This window comes from Odocoileus virginianus, chromosome 25, assembly GCF_023699985.2.
Source record: "Odocoileus virginianus isolate 20LAN1187 ecotype Illinois chromosome 25, Ovbor_1.2, whole genome shotgun sequence".
Classification (NCBI taxonomy): Eukaryota; Metazoa; Chordata; class Mammalia; order Artiodactyla; family Cervidae; genus Odocoileus; species Odocoileus virginianus.
The window spans coordinates 50,155,665-50,176,998 of record NC_069698.1 but is presented as its reverse complement, the minus strand read 5'-3'; the positions used below and the strand labels follow the sequence as shown (position 1 = coordinate 50,176,998).

At 57.1% G+C, this 21,334-nt stretch overlaps 1 protein-coding gene across 2 annotated transcripts; it reads right to left on the bottom strand.

Annotated features, from left to right (window-relative positions):
- Positions 1-10,291: 10,291 nt before the first annotated feature.
- On the bottom strand, positions 10,292-13,885 carry OLIG2 (oligodendrocyte transcription factor 2). Of its 2 annotated transcripts, none has more exons than XM_070455174.1 (2): positions 13,671-13,885; positions 10,292-12,720 (listed from the first exon to the last, which is right to left on the bottom strand). In XM_070455174.1, the coding sequence occupies exon 2, from the start codon at positions 12,646-12,648 to the stop codon at positions 11,656-11,658; it is 993 nt and encodes a 330-aa protein (XP_070311275.1). In that variant the 5' UTR covers positions 12,649-12,720; positions 13,671-13,885; the 3' UTR covers positions 10,292-11,655. The 2 variants fall into 2 exon arrangements, with proteins under 2 accessions (XP_070311275.1, XP_020743895.2); XM_020888236.2 differs by having other exon boundaries at positions 10,292-12,717.
- Positions 13,886-21,334: the final 7,449 nt, after the last annotated feature.

The following is a 21,334-nucleotide window of genomic DNA, read 5'->3' as shown; positions in this document are numbered from 1 at the left end:
ATGAGCTAATGTGTTGGAACAATACAGCATGTGTCTCCCTTCTTCTGACTATCAATCATATGAAAATACTTTTCCAATCTACAACATGGTTCACACAAACCAACAACACCCCGACCCCCAACAACAATTCCTTTGCATCTTTGCTCTCCCATCGAGCTCTGCATTGCAGAAGGGGCCCAGCCTGGCTCCGGTGGACAGCCATCATCTCTCCAAAGAGGAGCAGTGTTTTGTAACCGGACAGAACTGGGAAGCAGGCTCTGGGCACTGCGTCCTGACCCGGGCAGGCGCCGCCCGGGCGTGCTCACAGCCATCTGTTGCGGCCTGTAATGTATGAGCACATTAGCACATGGCCCGCCAGCAGACTGGACATTGTTCTCTGGGACGAGTTGGTTCAGCCGACCTCAACAAAGGGGACGGTTTTTGCATTCGGGATAAATACAACCACTGAGAAGTTTTGTTTTGTTCCCCCCCCCCCTACGCCCCCCCCCGCCCCCGCCCTTGGGACATGTAATGCGAAGGTTTACACTGACTGTCTGAATTGAATAGCTGCGGCCACTCCCTCCTACCCTTGGACGTGGATGGTTTCCGGAGCTGCTAAGGTACCAGGAAATATTTTTCCTCTTTCATATATGCATCAAACTGAATCTTTGGCTTTTTTTAAAAAACTTCTTTTAACCCAAGGAGTTTGTCTCCCAAAGGATTAGGATAACTGTCTAACTATGAATCCACTTAATTTAAAGGTCAGTCTGAGGCTTCAGGGCTTCCCTGGTGGCTTAGCTGGTTAAGAAGCCACCTGCAATGCAACAGACCCCGGTTTAACTCCTGGGTCAGGAAGATCCCCTGGAGAAGGGATTGGCTACACACTCCAGTATTCATGGGCTTCCCTGGTGGCTCAGCTGGTAAAGGATCTGCTTGCAATGCAGTTGCAATGGATTCGATCCCTCGGTTGGGAAGATCCCCTGTTGGTGGAAATGGCAATCCACTCCAGTATTCTTGCCTGGAGCATCCCCATGGACAGAGGAGCCTGGCGGGCCGCAGTCCATGGGGTTGCAAAGAGTCGGACATGACTAAGTCTGGATCCTAATTATGCTCAAAAACTAACCAAGGGACTCAAGGAAGAAGAGGAGAACGGTACGGTTTTGTTAAGTGTGTTAAGTGTTACAGCTTTAGTAAGTTTTTAAGATGCTATAGCTTTACTTGTTGATCCTGACTGATAGGTTACTTCAGGAAACTCCTTATTTGCCTCTCATCCCAAGACCAATACAAGACCAGCCTCTAGGACTTGGTTGACATTTTAAGAAGCACTTTGGGGAGGGCAGAGTTCAAGCATGTGCTTTCCGCAGCATCAGGTTCTGCTGGTGATTCCTCGTGTGAGAGCCCCAGCGAAGCTTCCGCTCCACTCAGGAAAGGGCTTGGTGGCAGAGACCCTCCGTGGGTGCCCACCCACGTGTGCACTCATTCAGTACACATGTGTACCCACGTGTGCATTCATTCATTTCTCCATGCAGCCACTGCCCACTGACTTCTCACTGTGTGCTGGGCACCGCTCCGTATCAGTGCTCAGGACGGAAAACATCCTTGCCTCATGAAGCCTATGTTCTGTTGGGGAAGACAGACAATAAACAACAAAATTAAGACATTTTTAAAAATATAGCAAAAAGGAAAGAAAAGTGAGCCAAGTAAGGGGGTTGAAAGTGCCCAGGGAAGGCTGGAGTATTAAAAAGGAAGGAGGCGATATTTCTATCTCAATTGACAGAGCTTCCATATTCCCATGAGAAATGTAGAGCATCCTCAGATAATGGTACCTCCCCTACATCATATCCCCCTGCTCCTCCAAGTTCAATTCTAATTAGAAAAAGTCAGTTGACCAACCAATTGGAATCAGTTGACTCCAACTAAATAGGTCTCAAAGCTCTGATATGCTAAGAAAGACCATGTTTCTTAACTCTTGTTTCTGTATGTTTCTAACTTACCCAAATCAGGAGATGGGGTGAAGGGTAGTGAATGTGTGTTGAATGAAACATGGGGATTATAGGAGTCAGGATATCAATTTGTACACTCCCCCGATTTATGTTGAATCCTCATGATCTAGTTCAATGTCCACTTCTTAAAATGTGACTCTTATCTATAACACAACAAGGTGCTGTACATACAAGTAAGCTGGCCGTCTCATCACCAAGTCACAACTTGCTCTAGGTGACCTGACGCATGCAATAGGATGGATAAACCTCAAAATCATTATGCTGAGTGAAAAACAAAACAGATGCAAAAGTGACATATTGCATGTTTCCATTTATATGAAATGTCCTGAGTAGGTAAATCCATAGAGACAGAAAGCAGATTAGTGGTTACCAGAGGCTGGAGGGAAAGGAAGTGGTTAATGAGCACGATTTTACTCTGGCGGTGATAAAAAAAAATGTTTTGGCGCTGGAAGAAATGGTGAGTGTATAACACTGGAATGCCCCTGAATTGTTCAGTTGAAAATGGCTCATTTCATGTTATGGAAATTTCACTTCAATTAAAACAAACAAAAAGAAGTGACTGAAACCAACAAGGACCTGCTGTATAGCCGGACAAGGAACTCAGTATCTTGTGATAAGCTATAATGGAAAAGGACCTGAAAAAGAATATATATGTGTGTGTGTGTGTGTATAAAACTGAATCACTTTGCTGTACATTTGGAACTAATACATTGTAAATCAATTATATCTCAATAACAATTTTTAAAAATTAAAAAAAAAAGAAGTATCTGAGTAAGAGGAACTCATGGGTGAAACAGCAAATGTGGGGTAAAGACGAGCAGGTCTGCCGGTGGGTGGGCAGGGCCTGATGGAAGAGAGACTGGGAAGGAGGGGCAGACAGCCTAAGCCCGGGGTGGAGGTGTCTTCCCGGCTTTTTTGGTTCCACAGTTCTCTGACTTCCCTGCGGCTGCAGCAACCTTTGCCGGCGTCCGGGCTGCACTAGGTCACTTTCTTCCTCTCTGGCCGAGCCACACAGGACTCGGGTGTCTTCACTAGCTGGACTGGCTTGAATAGCAGGACGAGCTCAGAAGCGGGGTGATGGGGAGCTTCTCGTCCCACTCTCCAGAGTCCCACTCACCAGAGCTCACCCTGTGGCTCCCAGCTGCAATCCTAGAGAGGGAAGGATCTTCCACTGTCCAGCTGCCCCCTTGCACTGGGCATCCCAGGGGCATGGATAGAGGCCAGGCCCTGAGAGGGGGCCGGGGGGCAGAAAACTGTGAGGGTGGGGCCTTGGCTTCACAGGTAAATTTCCCTTCAATTAATCCTCCCTGATCCTAACTCCTGCCCTTGTGAAAGTCACTCAGTCGTGTCCAACTCTTTGCAACCCCATGGACCATACAGTCCATGGAATTCTCCAGGCCAGAATACTGGAGTGGGTAGCCTTTCCCTTCTCCAGGGTATCTTCCCAACCCAGGGATCGAACCCAGGTCTCCCGCCCTTACACGGACTCTATTCTGGTTTCTGGGCATCCCAGGTGATACTAGTGGTAAAGAACCTGCCTGTCAATGTAGGAGATGTAAGAGACACGGGTTCGATCTTGGAGGAGGGCGTGGCAACCAACTTCAGTATTCTTGCCTGGGAAATCCCATGGACAGAGGAACCTGCTGGGCTACAGTCCATAGCGTCACACAAAGTCAGACATAACCTGAAGTGGCTTAGCACACACGCACATTCTGTTTTCTATGCAGCATGTGGGCCCTGCTCCAGTGCAAGGCAATTAGGCAATGCGAGGGCTACGTACGTATCAAGGCCTGTGTCAGGTACCCTGGGGCATGCAGAGGTGACGCGCTTTGCCCTGCATGGGGCGGGGGTGACTTGACTCTGTATATCATGCTCAGGGGACTTCTGGGCCTCTCCTGGGGTCCTGGGTCAAACAGGCCCCCTCCAAATGTTGCAGGGCAGGTCATGTGACAGTAACAGGGACCCTGCCCCACAGGACCTCCCAGAAGATTCAGTGAGATGACATCCCACCAGGTGGGTAGACTCTTCTGCTTATTGGACTCGCCCTGTATGCTAGGCCCAGGGCCCAGTTGTCCCTTTCAATCCTGATGCCCTGTGGAAATGGTATTAGTATCACATCCATTTTACAGATAAGGAAGCTGAGGTTCAAAAAGCCCAGGTCTCTAGTTCCAGGTCACACAGCTGGTGGAGCCCGGCCAAGGCAGCATACCACGGCCCCACACCCAACTGCAAAACGTGGTCTTCATGGCGCTTCATCCACACCCCCCAACCCCCACCCACTCCTGACCTTCCCAACACATGACCTACATATTGGTGGCTGCACTCTGGCCAGACGCCTGGGCTCAGGGCATCCATTCACAGCTAGAACCAGGCAGGAAGCCATTTCATTTATTCTTGGCAGTAACACAATTGTGAGGTGCTACTAGTAACGATTCTATTCACATAAAAAGAGACAGGCACTCTGGGAGGTCTGATAGCCTGGCTCTCCGTCACGTGGGAGGTCTGGGTAGAATCAAAGTTGCCCTCTAGCCTCTCAGCCCCAGTGGCAGGTATCCGTGCATGATTTCCTGGCCTCTCACATTCGTGTTTCCCCCACACTCTGGAAACCTCTTCCTTCCCTGAGTCCTCCATTTACCATCCACATTCATTCATTTACATCAAGCAGGCAAGTCCAGATAGAAGTCTAGATACAAAGATATCTAAGCCAGTTTCTACCTGGGGAGCTGAAAAGTCAAGGACAAATAGTAGCTGTTTCTGGAATTGTCTACACTCCCACTTCAGTGGAGGCTGTGAATTTCATTAGCCCCCATGTGCTTGCACGCTCAGTGGCTCAGTTGTGTCTTGACTCTAGGCCACCCCCACAGACTGCCGCCCATCAGGCTCCTCTGTCCATGGGATTCTCCAGGCAAGGATACTGGAGTGGGTTGCCATTTCCTCCTCCAGGAGATCTTCCCCAGGCAGGCATTGAACCTACATCTCTTGAGTCTCCTGCATTGGCAGGTGGGTTCTTTGCCACTGCGCCACCTGGGAAGCACTGGTCCCTGCCTACACAGGATTCTAAGGGGAACTGTTTTCCCCCATCACTCTCTCCCTGCCAACCAGGGGCTCTGGGAACCTCTGCCCAAAGGTGGGCCAGGGCACCCAGAGCCAAGCCTCATCCTCCCACAGAGCTTTGGTGATCACCCAACCTGGCTCCATTCTACAGGTGCGGAAACTGAGGTCAGAGAGTGCCCACCAGTCTTCTGAGGGGCCACTCCAGCTCTGCTGTGCCAGGCCAGCCTCCACTGCCCAGAAGATCCGAGGATGAAGAGGGAGCCAACTGCTCATGGTCCTGTTCTTCCACGGGCTCTCTCTGGAGATCCAAGACTTCAGCCTGGAAAGCTGAGGTCTCAGAGAGCAGGTGTGAACTGGAGGTGGGGGGGTGTGTCGCAGAGGGAAGGGCGGTGGGCCAGCCCACAAAGCCTAGAAGGAGGCAGGGAGAGGATAGATTCCCAGGCTCCCGAGGATAGTCGAGGAAGGGGAAGATAAACCGAGCTGTCCCCGGCCAACCATCGCTGTCTTAGGGGACCTCAAGGGCTTCCAGACCAAGGCCAAGGCTTCGAGGTTCCAGACTCGCCAGTGTGCGTGTGGACCCCGGGAGGCGCGCTCGGTGCCTGTGTCCTTGTGCGTGAGCGCGGATCAGGGTGTCTGACCCCCAATGGGGTCAGGGATGCTATTTGGTCTCCACATGAACTTAGGCGCTTCCGGAGAAATCCGCTTGTTTCCCTCTCGGGGCGGGGTGGAGGGTGGGGGACTCTCAATCCCTCCCACAGCTAGTGGACTCAGAGGCCCTGCGGCCGCGGGACGCAAAGCTCTGCAAAGGAAAGCCGCGCGCCGCCTCAGGCAGCTGCTTCAACCCGAGCCCGAGCGGGACGCGCTGGGGCTCCAGCGGGCAGGCGCACCGGGCGTGCCTGCGAGGCCGGGGCCCCCGCGGCCTGGGTTCTGCCTGCTCGCGATCCGGGAAGCCAGGGGACCGCAGCGCCCAGCTCGGCAGGAGATCGCGCAGTTACTCGGTTCCCGGAGGCTTCGCGGCCTGAGATCCCCAGCAGGGCCAACGACCCAAATCTGCCGTCCTGATCAGCCGCATCACTTTCAGGGGTTGCATACTGGAAGCCCGCCGGACAGTTCGCGCCACACCGCCCCCTCCCCCAGTGTCCGGGGGGCCCTTAGTGTGTGGTAAAGTGGGGCCCAAGGTCCCTGGGAAGGACACTGCGTTCTCCCAGCTCGCGCGCCCCCGTTTGCACGGACGACCCGCGTCCCGACCGCGCACGTGGCCTGCGGGCCCCTGCAGGCGCTTCGGTTTGCGATTCCTTCCCAAGTTGTTGTGGCACGCGGTGTGGACTGCGCCACTGGGCAGGAGATGCGGTCCGCGGGCCGGCGGGGGGCGGCAGCTGTCCCGCAACGAACGCCGGTCCATCTCAGCGTCGCCAGCCGCCTCATTAGCGGTCGCCCGCGTTGCGGGCACCGCCCGCTGCCCAGATGGGGGCGTCGGAGCCAGATGGGGTCCAGGCGCACAGGGAGAATGCTAGGAGTGTCACCTGAGGGGGCTGGGGGTTTGGGGCCGGGGTGGGGGTGGGGGTGGGAGTGGGCAGCAGTGTGGGAGCTTCAAGGATTCCCCAGAATCTAGAGACTAAATTGGACTGGAGGAGAGAGGGCTAGGGCGGCCTGGGTATGGATGGTGCGACTTTCCCAAGGTTGGATTTGGAGCCAAACCCCAGGATCCCAACGTTGCTGCCTCCATTTACTGTGTCTTCCCTTGAGCAAGCCACTTACCCTCGCTGAGCCTCAATTTCCTCACCTGTAAAATCATAATTAAATAAATATAATAAATAATAGCACCATCCTCAAAGGGCTACCAGGTGAATTGAATGAATGATTAACAACCAAAGCTCTCAGGGTGATGCCCTATACAGACTCAGTTCAGTTCAGTCGCTCAGTCGTGTCCGACTCTTTAATCGCAGACTAGCCTTCTGTAAATGTGGGTGCCTCCTCTTCCAGCCTCTTCCGCTTATTATTGTCATCCTGAACTTCCCGGGTACAGCTGGGCACCGCCTCCAGGCTCCCGGATCTGCCACAGCTGTTGGTCACTGGAGTGTCCCCTCACCCCATTAGCCCACAATGCATGTGGCCCTGTAGCAACAAGACAGCCCTGAGGGTAGGAGGAATTGATGAGGGGTGAGCCCCGTGTGCCCTGCTGGCCCATTACTCTGACCAGGAATGGAAGGTTTAGCCCAGGGGTCACACTGCCTGCCCCTCCAAACTGAGCCGTGGGATGCTGACCCATACTATTCCACGGCCACCGCTTCCCAGCCAGGGTAGGACTCAGTGTAGCAGCCACTTACCCTGAAAACAGCCAGGCCTGATTCTGGCCTCCCTTGCAGGTGCGTAGAGACTTAGGGGGCCTGTCAAGAGACTTTGGGTCTAGGGCCGCTGTCAGAGACCCCCAAGAGTCTTACTGGCACTGTGAGGCCCTTGTGTGGAGGCTCAGATTTGGCCCGAAGTCTGTACTAAAAGAGGGACTTAAAATGAAATGTAGGCCTGTATAGTGGGTATCTTTTGCCTTCGATGAACTTCTACGGGGCATCAAGGTATTTACTTGATAGGAGTTCAGACTCTTTGTTAGCTGGGTTCTATCCTAAAGGGAGGCAGACAGATGGCTCTCCAGCACTGAGTGTCTAGGGGGCTTTAAAAAATCCAACATCCTGGCCTGGGGGCTCCTCCCCCTCTCCTGCCTTCCCATCTGGGACTGAGGAGGCCCCAGCCCCAGCCCCATGCATCTCCCTGGTACTTGAATCTTTCTCCAGCCGTCCTTGCTGGGAGTGTGACCTCCCTGGGGCCTCAGCAACACATTCTCCAATCGAGATGCGCTTTAGATGTGAAGGTTTGCTTTGCTCCTTGGCGGACTTCCAGTTGCCAGAATTCAGAGTTTCAACTTTCTGGGCGCTGGAGGCATGGGCCAGGCGCCACCCCGGGGGTTCCCGTGTGCCCTCCAACACAGGATCAAACCAGGGGCTCCTCGTTCCTCTGTCTCCTGCCCTGAGAATGAGGGGGGAGGGAAGACCGTGCCCTGGAGGAAAGAGACAACGGAGGAGGAGGCCCCCTCAACCTCAAATCAGTCAGTTTTTATGCAGGGGAGAGGGTGGGGGAGAATCTGGAAGACCTTGGGAGCTGGTGACAGAAGCCTGGGCACCCAGGCTGAGAGCTGAGACACTTCCAGGGCCACATGCGGGGATGGGGAAGCTGTGCTGTGGACCAGCGTCCCAGAGAACCTAATGCAGCCGGGAAGGGGGTCCTAGGAGCCGGTGCTCCGAGGATCGAGTCACTCCCCAGCGCCCAACTGTTTGCAGACCGCCTTCTCCCTGCCCGCCTCTCTCAGTGTAGGGGCGGGGCTGCGGAGGTTGTCCTTGGAAGTCCGCGTGGGAGGCTAACTTCCTTTCTCGCTCTACTTCGAAGCCCAACCGCTGGCCTGCGTCCCTCACCCAGGCCCCCCGCCACGCAAGGGCCAGTTTCTGCAAGGAGCCATCTGCCCGGAGCGGCCCTGCTTGCCCGTGTGCGCCTCCTCCGCGGCGTCGAGCGCGCTCGGCTCTCACACGTGGTGGCCCAGATCCCTGGCTGGGTTTAGGCGGGTGGCTCTGGGGAGCGCCCGGAGCCTGGCTGGATCCAGGCCCTCCTTCCTTGGGGGCCAAGATCTAGTCTGACTGGTGGCTGGACACGAACCGAGAGCTTGGACATGGGGGACGGGAAAGGGGGGAGACTTGATTTCTTTCAACAACTGCGCCTTTACGGATGCACTGCGCCTCGGGCAGCCCCGCCTGCATCTGCCAAGTCTTGGGGTGGGTGTAGGAAGCCGAGACTGAGACAGGGAGGCCCCCCCCAACCCAATCTGCACCGCGGGGTCCTCTGTGTGGCTTGTTGGCTGGAGAAGGACCCAGTTTTAAATCCTTGACAAATTCCGTTTCAACTGGAATTTGAAAGCGAAACCTACTAGATCCTGCCCTACCCTCTTCTGGGATTCCCGTGGCACGGTTTGGGCCGGACCCCTTTATTCCACTCTCTGCAGCCCCCCAGCCTTCATCCCCGCCGTGGGTGAGAAGCGAAGCCCAGTAGGAGGCATCTGATGCCCGGGGGCGCCCGCTTGTTTAGGCCAGTCGCTTGACAGTACCTTCTGGCGGACCCAGAAACTACCTGTCCAGGAGATGGAACCAACCTCCCTCCCCTGAACGACCAGTCATCGTGGGCCCGGCTGGGGGGCGATCAGGGGCGATCTCAGGAAACGGGGCGCCGGGGGCGGGGGGGGGGCGGTCCAACCAGGGAAAGGTGCTCTAGGCGCTGGGACCTTCCACCGGTGGCCACCAAAGTTATCGTGAGCGAGCGGGCCCCGGGTCGGGGACCATCCACCACGTCCGCACTTCGCAGCGTTCACGGATGCGCGTTCTGCTGTGAGTCGGAGAACCGGAAGATGGCAAAACGTTCTCTCCTCTTCCTTGATCCGGACAGGCCGAAGCCCCAAATCCCTCTTAAGAGCCACGTCCTAAATTTGCCTTGCAGTTTTGGATTGTGAGGAACCCGATAGCAGCGAGAAAACGGAGGCGGGAGTCAGGGTTAGGAAGCGGGAGACCAAAGCGCGGCTGGCGACAGCCTGGCTCCCGGCGGGCGGTTCCCAGCACCGGACTTTTTGCGGTTCAAGGTCGGCGGGGGAGCCGGGGGAGGGCCGTGCGTAGCGCAGGGAAGCGAGCGAAGGGTGAGTGGAACCCGCGCCACAAGCGCCCGCAGCGCTCTGCCAGGAACCACGTGGCGATGCCGGGCCGAGAGGGCCTCGCGTCGCTGGTCCGCAGACGGATGCGGGTGGACGACCGCCTCTCAGCAGAGAGAAAATGGAATCGCTTCAGAACACGGGGACCTAAGCGCCCGGACTCCCAGCCAGAGGCACGGGTCTCACCCGGGAGGCCCAAAGTTCGGCGCTGCACGGAGGAATATTTTTCCCTCTCAATGAACCTAATTCTCAACCCAGTAGAAAAGGAGTTCCAGGTTAGGCGTCAGAAAATAAAAATAAAAACAAGTGAGGAGCACGCCGAGGAGGTGCTCAGAACGTATTTTAAAGAGAATGTTAGGGGGGAGAAAAATGGGCCAACAAACATCTCAATCTTTCTCTGGGACGAAACCAGAGGAGCGGTCCCCAAATCCAGCCCAGAAGGATGGAGTCCCGCCACCCGCTTTTCCCAGGCGGCTCCCCACACCTCCTTCCACCCACAAGGCTGGAAAACACCCGACTTACTCTAAATTTTATTTAAAATCTCAACACTCAGTCATTTATTTCATTTTTTTTGCAACCAAACAAGTAATAAATATTATTTAGCACTTTTATCTTTTTACAAAAATAAAACAGATGATACACTCTCTGCAAGGGGCAGCGATCGGAGAGGGTTGTTACGTGGCCGACGCTGTGAAGCCCATATTGCAACTCTGCAAGCCGAGGCGGTTCGCGCGGAGGGAGGAAGCACGTGGAAAGAGTTTGTCATTTGTGTTAAGCTCGCAAAAAGAAACCAATATAGAAGAAACCCGGCTTGGGCGGGGGTGGGGGGGAGTGGCAGTCACGTGAGCAATCAGCTTAGCAGCACGCACTTACCTCATTATTGATCTATTTATACATTCCAAAGAGAAAAAAAAAACTAAAAAATCAACAGAACTCCCAAATAACCCAAACTATATTCACAGCAACATCCTCTGATTTCTGTCAAATCCTCGGGTACCCAAATGACTCCCCAGCCAGGTAGGAAACCAAATCACTTTGTGCTCCGAGACGGAAAGAAGAGGGAGGGAGGGAAATTCTATTCTAAAATAACTAAAAAAAAAAAAACAAAACACCCGCACCCAAAGTCGACAGTTGTAGGTTTTAACAATCCACAAGTGGTTCTATTCTGACTGTCTATAAAGCTTGATCGCACGGTTGAAAAAGAGCAAACCTTTGAAAACCACAAACCCTCAAACCAATTAGAAGCGACAGGGAGGAACAGTCCGAGACCGCTGTGGGTTTATCTAGATACGGAGACTGGACACGACCGCAAGTCCCTGGGCCGGGGACGACCCTTGAGGGCGAGTCCGGACGGCCGCTTCTGGACTGCGGCTCCAGAGTCTCCTACCCGCCCGCAGAGGCGAGGAAGTCCCCAACGCTCCCCTCCTTGCCTTCCTCCTCGCTACTACGAAGTGCTGCCCGGGCCGAATGAGGCCGAGTTCGTAGGGAAAGCAGTTTTTAGAATCACCTCTTTCCTAGGGTTCTGGGCGCGGGGGAGGAGAGGGAGGGTTGAAAGACGGGATGCGGATAGCTGCGCCTTCTTATAAAAGGATGTCCAAGGGAGTAGCGCTGCTGTTTACAGCCAGAGAGGGTTGAACCAAGTCCCAGAGCAAATGCAACCTCTCACTGCCCACGGCTCAGCGCACGCCTCCTCTGCTGCATCGGATGCCGGGCACTGGAGTCCTCACCTTTGCCCCCCACCCCCAGCTCACGGAACGGCGCTCCTCCTTGGGACTGAGCTCCCTGGCCCCAGCGCCGGCCGGTCCTGGCTTCCCCCACCCCACGCAGCCTCGGGGCTCCCACCCTCCCGGCTCGCCAGAACTCGTCTGCCCCCGGGCCCGCTCACTTGGCGTCGGAGGTGAGGCGTGGCAGGCTGCCGGCGCCCATGGCCGACACGTGGTGGTGCGGCGGGGGCACCTGGCACATGCTGCAGGGGCAAGGCATGCCGCCCCAGTGCTGGAAGCCGCCAGTGCCCCCGCCGCCGCCGCCGCCGCCCCCAAGCGGGGCCGCTGCCGCCGCCGCCGCCGCCGCCGCCGGAGACTTGAGCAGGCCGTGAGGGGGCCGGATGGAGCCGACCGACGACAGCCCAGAGCCGGGCAGGGAGGCGCTGGACACCGCGGCGGCGGCCGCAGCGGCGGCGGCGGCGGCGGCGGCCGGAGGCAGAATGGGATGATGCACGGCCGGGTGGTGCGCCGCGTGCGCCGCGGCCGCCGGATGAGCCGTGGCTGCGGGCAGGGGCGCCGAGTGCGCCAGGCCGCCGCAGGCCGACGGGTGGAAGCCAGCGTGGTGGCCTCCGTAGATCTCGCTCACCAGTCGCTTCATCTCCTCCAGCGAGTTGGTGAGCATGAGGATGTAGTTGCGCGCCAGCAGCAGCGTGGCGATCTTGGAGAGCTTGCGCACCGACGGGCCGTGCGCGTAAGGCATGACCTCGCGCAGCCCGTCCATGGCGATGTTGAGATCGTGCATCCGCTTGCGTTCGCGGCTGTTGATCTTGAGGCGCAGCTGCTGCAGCTCGGGCTCCGTCATCTGTTTCTTGTCCTTCTTGGTGGACGACGCGGCCGCCGACGACGTGGACGAAGAGGTGCTGGACGAGGAGGACTTGAAGCCGCCGCCGCCGCCGCCGCCCAGCTTGTCCCCCGGGTGCGCGCCCGCCGCGCCCATGGCGCCGCGCAGCTCGGCGCTCAGATCCGGCGGGCAGTCGCTCGGCGTGGACGACGACACGGTGCCCCCCGTGAAGGCGCCGCCCCCGCTGCCCTTGCTTCGGGCCGGCAGGAAAAGGTCATCGGGCTCCGGCGACGACGGCCGGCTAGACACCAGACTGGCGTCCGAGTCCATGGCCCCGAGGGATCGTCGCAGCCTTCGCGGGGTCCTCCCCTCCCTGGGTCCTCAGAGCTTCCAGGACGCCTACTGCGAAGAGAGGAGGAGAGAAACACAAAAGAGACAGAAGATCGAAATCGAGATCGAGCGGCACTGGGGTCAGTGAGAGAGAGAACCTGCTCCCGCCTGCACCGCAGCGCGGGGTTCAGGAGCTGGTGGCCGTTCGCTTCGGGTCCACCGGGCGCTGTCTCTGGCCCCGGCATGCAGGTAAGCTTAAGTTATCTCTTTCCCTTCCTACCGCCTCCGCGCCGCTCTCATCCACAGGTTGTTTAATCCAGGGAGGATGGAGCGCTCCTCTGGGAGGGTGGCATTCTACGGTTTTTATGCCTTCTGCTAGGAATGAGGTCTTCCCTGGTGGCTCAGACGGGAAGATGCCCTGGAGAAGGCGATGGTAACCCACTCCAGTATTCTCGCCGGGAAAATGCCACGGACAGAGGAGCTTGGCAGGCTACCGTCCATAGGGTCGCAAGGAGTCGGACACGACTGAGCGACTAACACACTTAAGAATGAGGAGGCTGGATCTCCAGGGCTGGAATAAAAGTGTCAAGTGAGGGCTTTTCTTTGGGAAGGGTGGAGATCTAAATAGAGAAGTATTTGGTTCCTCAAACGCATCCACCTTATCTCCATCGACACCGCTCGGCAAACACGTTCACAGACCTGCGCACCCAGCGCCCGCCACGGAGCCCAGACTCCACGCGCTGCGCCTGGGGCGGGCCGGGGGCTCGCCCAGCTGACTGGTTCTGGGGCAGAAGACCGCTATTGTGGCCCCGATTTCTCGCTTTGGAGCCAAAGGGGTGGTGCGGTGAGCGTGGGGAGGGTCAGGGCAGCGAAGCCGCTCAGGAGAACTGGCGGGTAGGGGAGGGATCTGGATCCACTTTAGCGGAGCTCCCCCGGTAGCAGCCGAAGTGAGGGGCCTCTGTCCCTGGGGTGTAGGCTGGAGTTGCTTGGGACGGGGGGTTGGGAGGGGCGGGCACACTTACTGCGGATGCGGTTAGAGGAGCTCGGTCCCCAAGGCTGCCGCAGAAAACCGGGTCCGGGTGCCGATGTCGCGTCGCTCTATAATGAGCATCCGCACCTTTCCCGGCTCGGAGGGTTTTTATAGCCGGGTGGCGGCGGCGACGGCGACGGTGGCCGCGGCGGGGGCGGGGAACAATGTGCGGGTCTTGGAGGGGCCGCCGCGCCAATGAGCTGGGCAGGCCCGGGGTGGGGATGGGTGGGGGGAGTGGGAAGCTGATGTCATCCGGGCTAATTCCGCTCAATGAAACTCGCCGGGCCGGCACACGCCTCCTCCCAGCGCTCAGCCAATGGGCGCCCGCGGCAGGGAGAGTCTTCCAGGAGGGACTGCAGCGTGGACCCCGAGAGGGCGAGTGAGAGGCAAAGCCGGAGGAGGAGGCGGGCCCGGGGAGGGGGAAATGCAGCGCGCCGCGGGTGGGACCGAGGGAGAGAGGGGGCACTGTCAAATTTCTAATAAAATACGGGGACGCAGAGTCGGGCTGGGGGAGGAGGTGCGCGGGGGTGCTGTGCGCACAAATTAACCTGATGCCCAAGGCGTTCGGACCTTGGGGATCTTCGCAGAAAACCCTGGCTACTCGGGAGCTGGGCTGGAGTCTCCTCCCTCCCCACCGCCGTTTGTGTGCGTGTGTGTGTGTGTGTGTGTGTGTGTGTGTGTGTGCTCGCCACCTGTTCCCACTTCGTGGGTTTCATCAGCACGTGGGCACTTTGAGCCCCAAATGTGCACGGTAACCAGGCACGAAACTCGTACTTTCTTGCCCTCGAAGCGCGCCTCTGAGAGGTGGCGGCGGCTGAAGCTCGGCCGGCGGCCAGGAGCGCCCCCAGCTGGGCACCGGGCCTGGCGAGGAGGAAGGCGGGGAAGGCAACAGGGGACCCGCTACCAAGACGGGGCTTTGAAAGAAATCGCCTTCAAGAAGCTGACGATGGCGCAGACGCCGGGAGGAGGCGTTTGCACTGAGAAACCGCGCTAACGCAGGCGGAGAGTTGAGCCCAGGGTCTGGCATCCTTTCGCAGCACCGGGAACCAGAGGACGGTATTTTCTGCACCATCTTTGTGGCGGTCACCACGCCGTGGCGTAGAGGGGCAAAGTTGGCTTGTCTGCAGAAAGAAGTCTCAAACCTGGGCCAAGACTTCTCCAGACCGCGGGCCAGACCGCGGGATCCAACCCGTTTTGGCCGAGATCCATTGCGTTTTACGAATCGCGGCCTGGCTCCCAAACCTGGAAATCCTTGACCTCGGAGGAACTAAATCTGATTTGGGAAAGCGCCCAACTGAAGTAGTGGTACCGACGCCTCCGCCCATTTTATAGATGGGAAAATCGAGAGACTGTCTGCAGCAAGCCTAGAGGGAAAAAAAAAAACCCAACTCAACCCTTTACTGCGCACCTCTGCCTGAACTGCAGATGGGGGCTCTGGTGGTTGCTTTATAGTAGGGGCCCCGTCTCCCTACCCGCAGACATTTTCTCATGGTTGAAAATTTCGCACAGCCATACATTTTGAGCACAGAGATTTGTTTCTTCAAATCCAGGACCCTGCTAGTGCTTTACACTGCAGCTGCGGAGACTCAGCCCCAGCCCTCTCTCCAAAGGGGTGTTATCAGCCTCTTGGTTATCTACATTATTTGGGAGCTTTTAATTTGTATGCACGGTTTTAAAAACACAACAACAGACAAACAAACTTGGCTAGTAGTAATTCACCTTCAAACAGCAAAGTTACGAAATAAACCAACAAAACCCCAGGGTACTGCTCCCAGTTTGGGGGTAAGTCTTACAGTCCCGTTACACCAGAAAGCCAGGTGGGCTCTCCCCCTTGCCCCCAGCTCGTGCCTTCTGGGGCGTTATTTTTCAATCCACCTGTTTCCCAGCTGGCTCAGCAGCCATCCGTTAAATATGTATTTAAAACATGAAGAACTGAAGCGTGGAGATGTGTCGTCCAACGGTTCCAGAGGATGACCCACAACGGTTCAATTAGGCGAATCTGTCACTTGGAAGACCGCAGGGAGTGGGGATGGGGAGCTGGGGATGGCAGGGCTGGGGCATTTGAGTACCATTCCTTTGGGCATCCTGGGCCATCGGCAATGAGGACATTTGTGGGGGGTGTGCGCTACGGGCCCCCAGCCGGGACGTGGTCTTGTGAGCGCGCCAGTTTGTATCTCACAAACGCCAGCAGGCGCAAAGAGTGCGCGCCTAGGTCGCAGCCGCTGAGATTAGTCCAGCCGGTGGCACGTGTCCTGGCGCCCCGGTTCCTTCTTTCGTGGCTTGCCACCGGCGACAGTCCTTGCGCCCGGGTCCCCGCGAGTCCGCGGTTCTTTACGCGCTGGTTTCAGAGCCTGGAGTCGGAAGCAGGGGCGAAACTCGAGGGGCCCATCTTGGCACTGCGCGAGTTTAGAGCTGGGAAGGCACAGTCCGGAGTCAGGAGAGCTGGCTTATTCGCCAGATTCCCGCGTGGAGGCGCGTAAGGATGCTCTGGGCTCCAGTCCCGCGCCACCGATCTGAGGCAGTGGTGGCCATGCCGGGGCGGTGCAGCGGCGCCTCGCGGTCCTCACTGCGCACTCCCCGGAGCTCGGGCTGGCAGGTCAGCTCTGCGGACCCTTTCCCCAACATCCCCATGGAGGACCCCATCCTCCAGTTGCCAGTTGCTCGAGGTGGGGGGCGGTCTGTGTGCCCTGGGCTTCTTTAGCCCTGGTCGGTAGCCAAACTCTCCCGAGTGTGTCTCTGGGTCCTCCCGCCCCTTCCAGGGATAATCAGAAACTAGAGTCCCCCACCGGCGCTTGCTCTCCCGTGGGCCCTAGGGCGTCCCGGCCCTTGCCCAGGTCTTGCGCCCGGCACCTGGTGTGCGCATCCTGGGAGTGTCCCTGGCACCGCGGTTCCCACCCGCGCGCACACAGCCCCTTCCAGCGAAATGGAGTGCTCCTTTGCCGGGGCTAATGGGCCGGGCTCCGGGGGTTCCTGGCTGGCCCAGGAGTCCTGGCGCTGTTGGCCTCCTCCGTCGAAACGGAAGACGTATTTTTTTTCCTCTCTTTTGTGTTTCGCTCCCACAAAAGACCGGGTGCGTGGCGGGGCCGGCCTGTGCTCAGCCGCCTGGCGTCCCAGGAGGCGCTTGTGCCAAACGGGCCGGGGCGGGCTGGCGCGGGGGCTGCAAAGGCTCAGACCTCCCACGGCTTCCCGGGTTCCTCCCGGGCCTTTCTGGCCTGTCCTCGCCTTGCCCATCTCTCCGAGTTCCTGCACACATTCAGGCAGCGAACCCGCCTGGCTGCCACGGAGAGCGGCGCCCTTGCGCCGGGCGGACTGGGGCTGGCCGTGGAAGGCCAGGCTCCCGGAACTAAAAAAAAAAAAAGCATTTCAGCCATCCTGGTCCGGAAACCAGAAGGGATGCACAATGCCAGCGTTTGGATTCCAGACGTAAGCGACCAGACTGCTTAGGAGGCAGAACTCTGCAAACAAATCCTCTTCCCTGCAAGACTCTGGGCATCCCTGGTGGCTCAGAGGGTAAAGAATCTGCCTGGAGGACAGGAGACCCGGGCTCGACCCCTGGGTTGGGAAGATCCCCTGGAGGAGAGCGTGGCAATCCACTTTAGTATTCTTGCCTGGAGAATCCCCATGGACAGAGGAGTCTGGAGGGCTACATCCTTGGGGTCGCAAAGAGTCGGACACGACTGAGTAATTGAGACTCAGCTACTGGAGTCGTCCAAGGTCGCCTCTGGGTCCCGGGCCCCAGCCCAAGACCTGACACAGGGAGCAGGCTTGGTAAATACTTTGGAATGCACTCACATGCAGATATGCAGATGGACTGGTGTGAAACCAAGCTGGTAACATTCTTGTAAATGTGGTCGACGGTGCCTGTGTATATCTTCGGTTTACACAGTAAACCAGGAGGTCTGTAATCTGGATTGCAGGGGATATGGGAGCATTTAGAATGACAGGTGGAATGACTTCCACTTAATGACCAATTGTGAATGTGAAAGTCACTCAGTCGCGTCCAACTCTTTGCGACCCCATGGACTATACAGTCCGTGGAATTCTCCAGGCCAGAACACTGGAGTGGATAGCCTTTCCCTTCTCCAGGGAATGTTCCCAACCCTGGGACTGAACCCAGGTCTCCTGCATTGCAGGCGGATTCTTTACCAGTTGAGCCACAAGGGATGACCACTTAGAGGTGACCTAAGCTGTGCCTAGTGGGTCTTGAGTAGACTTCATCTCATTTAATCTCACCCTGACCCTAGGAGGGAGGATTACTTACTCCCATATTACAGACGAGGAAACTGACCCTCAGAGGGATGTGGACATTTGTTCAAGGTCCCTTGAGCAGAGAGGCAGGTCCAGGAAGACAGCATGGTGATGGAAAACGTGGTGGTGGGCATCTGAAACTTAGGGATTTGAGGCTGTGGAATCTCAGGTTGTCTGCTCTTGGCCTCAGGTTCTTGTTCCTAAAATGGGTTTCTAGACGCTACCTGTGGTCTCTAAGGGTGTGTATCTGCTGTAAGATTTGAGGAGGGAGTGGGAGGGTTGGATGATACCTTCCCTTTGTGATTTCTCTATTCTGCTGATACTGTTTGAGGGACTGTGAGGGTTTGAGAAATGAAGGACCCCTGCCCAAGCCTGGCTCACCCTTGGGTGTCAGCTAAAGGGAAACAACAACAAACAAAAGCTGTCAAACAAAACCCCAAACTAAAAACCCTTTCCTTCCAGTCAGTCCCTCCATCTGGAGCACCCCCTTCCCGTCAAGTCCGTGACCATCACCTGCTCCTGAGGAGCCCTGCCATTGATGTCAACCTGCCTCCCCACTCTACAGGGGAGTAAAGCTGGAATAGGAACTGAGAGGTGACCCGGAGCCAGCTTTCACAGATCTTAGTTTACAAACTGCGATTTCACCGAAGCTCTGCCAGCAGCCCTTCGGTGTTAGAAGAAGGCCCCCTATTCCCATTTTACAAATGAAGAGACTGAAGATTGAAGATCAGGGCAGGGGCTGAGTTCAGCCCCCGGGCCCCCAGGTCCCCAGTCCCGGGGGCCTCTGTGGCTTGGTCCTACCCCTCCAGCCACTCTCTCCTGCCATCCTTGAGACACTAGGCATCTCCCCCTCTCCCCACTGAGATTCATTTGGAAGGTGGGGATGGGCTGAACAGAGAGATTAATCCAGAGAGCCAGTCCCGAGGTGGGGTATGCTCCATGCAGGTACAGAGTGACATGGACAAAGGGGCCCAGGAAGCCCCTGACCCTGCCTGGGGCCCAGACCTGACATTAGAGGAAGCAGTGGGTTTCTGAGCGTGGGAGAAGTTCTTTCAGGCTACAGGTGACAAGTCTGCAAAGCCAGGTTCCAGAAATGGGACAGAAAGTGCATGCACTTCCCCACTCCTGCATAGCTTGAGTGTGGCCTGGGTGAGCTCCAAGTGCAAAGGGTATGGGGTGGGGGTCGGGGGGGTGGGGGCTAAGCCCTACTCTGAGCACGGGATGGATGGCCTGCCTTGTTATCATGGAAGATGTAGCAGAACTGTATCTTCCCACTGCCTTCAGGATCCTCTGGTTGGTAGTTCAAGGCCAAGTGCCCAGTAGACTTGGCTTCCACTGGCCGCTCCTCCTTCCCTTCCCACCCTTTCAGGACCTGGAGCGCCTGGGGGGGGTTCTGCTTTCCCCTCATCTTCCCCCGCATCCCTGTCCATCCCATCCTGTGCCATCCTTCCAGGGGGTCACCCCCTTCTTGAGCCCCTAGAGCACCCAAAGCTCACTCCCTGCTCCCAGTCAGGGTCCACTCTACTGTGGTGAGGGTCTGCGGGTCCTCACTGTGCCCTAACTCTCATTGCACCCCTGGGGACCCAGAGCAAGGGGCAGCCCCAGACGGGCTCAGTAGATCCTGTCAAAGTCGGTGTTAGGACAGTTACACCCAGAGAATTTCCCTGGAGTTTCCACATACCACAAAAGACAAAAATAATCTAGCATCAGAGGTACAAGATTTCCCCCTTGTCAAACCAAATTCAAAACGGCCGGATGCGGACAACGCTGGGTCACTCCTTGTCACGTGGGGAGAGGGTCACAGATTCTCCCCCACCCCCCAAGGCAAACGGGTTATCTTATCAAGTGCGAGGTCCCGGAGGTGGGCTCAGGGGGGCGAGAGGCCTCGCGGGGGCCAGCATCGCTCCGGGGATCCCGACAGGGCCCCTCCAGCGGGCTGCGCCCTTTCCCCCGGCTTCTCCGGAACGCCCAGCCGGCGTGGGTCTCCCTAGCCGCGTCTCCCTTCCGCGATCCCAGCCGTTCTCGGCGGTGGAGCGCACACAGAAGAGGGGGACCCAGCAAACTGGCCATCGCGTGGGGTCGGCCGGCCGCAACCTCCGCCGGGTGGGGACCAGCGGGCGGCGCCCAGGGAGAGCCCGGGGTCCTCCGCGGCGCGCTCATGGCCGTGGGCTTGGGCTTGAAGGAGGCGGCGGTACAGGAACTGGGCATGATCTCCTGCGTCTCCCGGTCTTCTTTCCCTTCCAGCTCGCGCCCTCTTCGCTTCTGTGAGTCTCCCTTCCTGTCCTTTATCATTTTTTCTCATTCCCCTCACATGCATACAGTGCGCCCGCGCAAGCTTGTATCCACCGACCCACCCCCGCCCCCACATACACATACACGGTATTGGAATGACTCTTGCCGAGCTGGGAAGAACCGGAACCATCGGCTGGACTACATGCGCCCACGCCCGCCCTCCCGCCCGCCCGCCTCTCTCCAGATCCTGGTGGTCTGGGGCCCGCAGGATCAGCGTTGCGAGGAAGCTCGTTAGAAGTCTCAGGCGCTTCCGGAGCAGTAAGACAGCATCAAAATTAACCAAGGTCCCCACGTGATTCATGAGCAGAGTCTTCCGTCTTTTGAGAGCGCAGGTATGCTCCTCTCCCCAGGGTCCCTGGGACTTCCAGTTCCAGACACAGATCCTTTCTGGGGCTGAAAAAATGCTGTTTTCTGGAGATTCCACGGTCTCTCCCCAGTATTTGAATAGTTTTTCTCACTCCCTTAACCATCTGTCAAATAAAATTCCATAAGCATTAAAAGATTTTAAAAAAAGGATGCATGCCCAATTGTAAAAAAACAAAACAAGACCTTTTAAACCACACAGAAGCGGAAGGCACCATTTGACCAACTCCCCTCCCCCACAAGTCACAGTGGATTTGGGTGAAGTCCTTCCAGGCTGTGTGCAGGCTTTGCAACCTGCTTCTTTCATTTCTTAGCGTCTTGTGAGCATCTTCCTACATCACTGTAAGATCCACCTGACCCCTTTAACAAGTTAAGGCCGCATCAGTCTATCCCCTTGGATCCTTCCCTCCTTTGCCTGTCCAGCCCTGAAAAGCACATCAAAGCCAGAAACCCTGAAAAGAGTTTTCTTGTATATGTGCCCTGGTGGTGGGAGGACCATGGGGTCAGGGTTGCTGCCTGGCAAACCCAAAGGCTAGCTCCCCTCCTGGCCCCTGCTGGGCTCCCTGGCAGTTGCTGGATCATCTTGGAGAAGTACCTTCTGGCAGATACAGTAAGAAAGACTGGCCCCCTCTTCCCCTGCAGTCAGATGTACAGGAAACACTAACCCATCTGCCTGTGGCTTCCACTGGCTCAGGGAGAATGATTGAAATGTAAACAGAACACCCATGGCCTGGGACTGAGACCAGGGCGGAA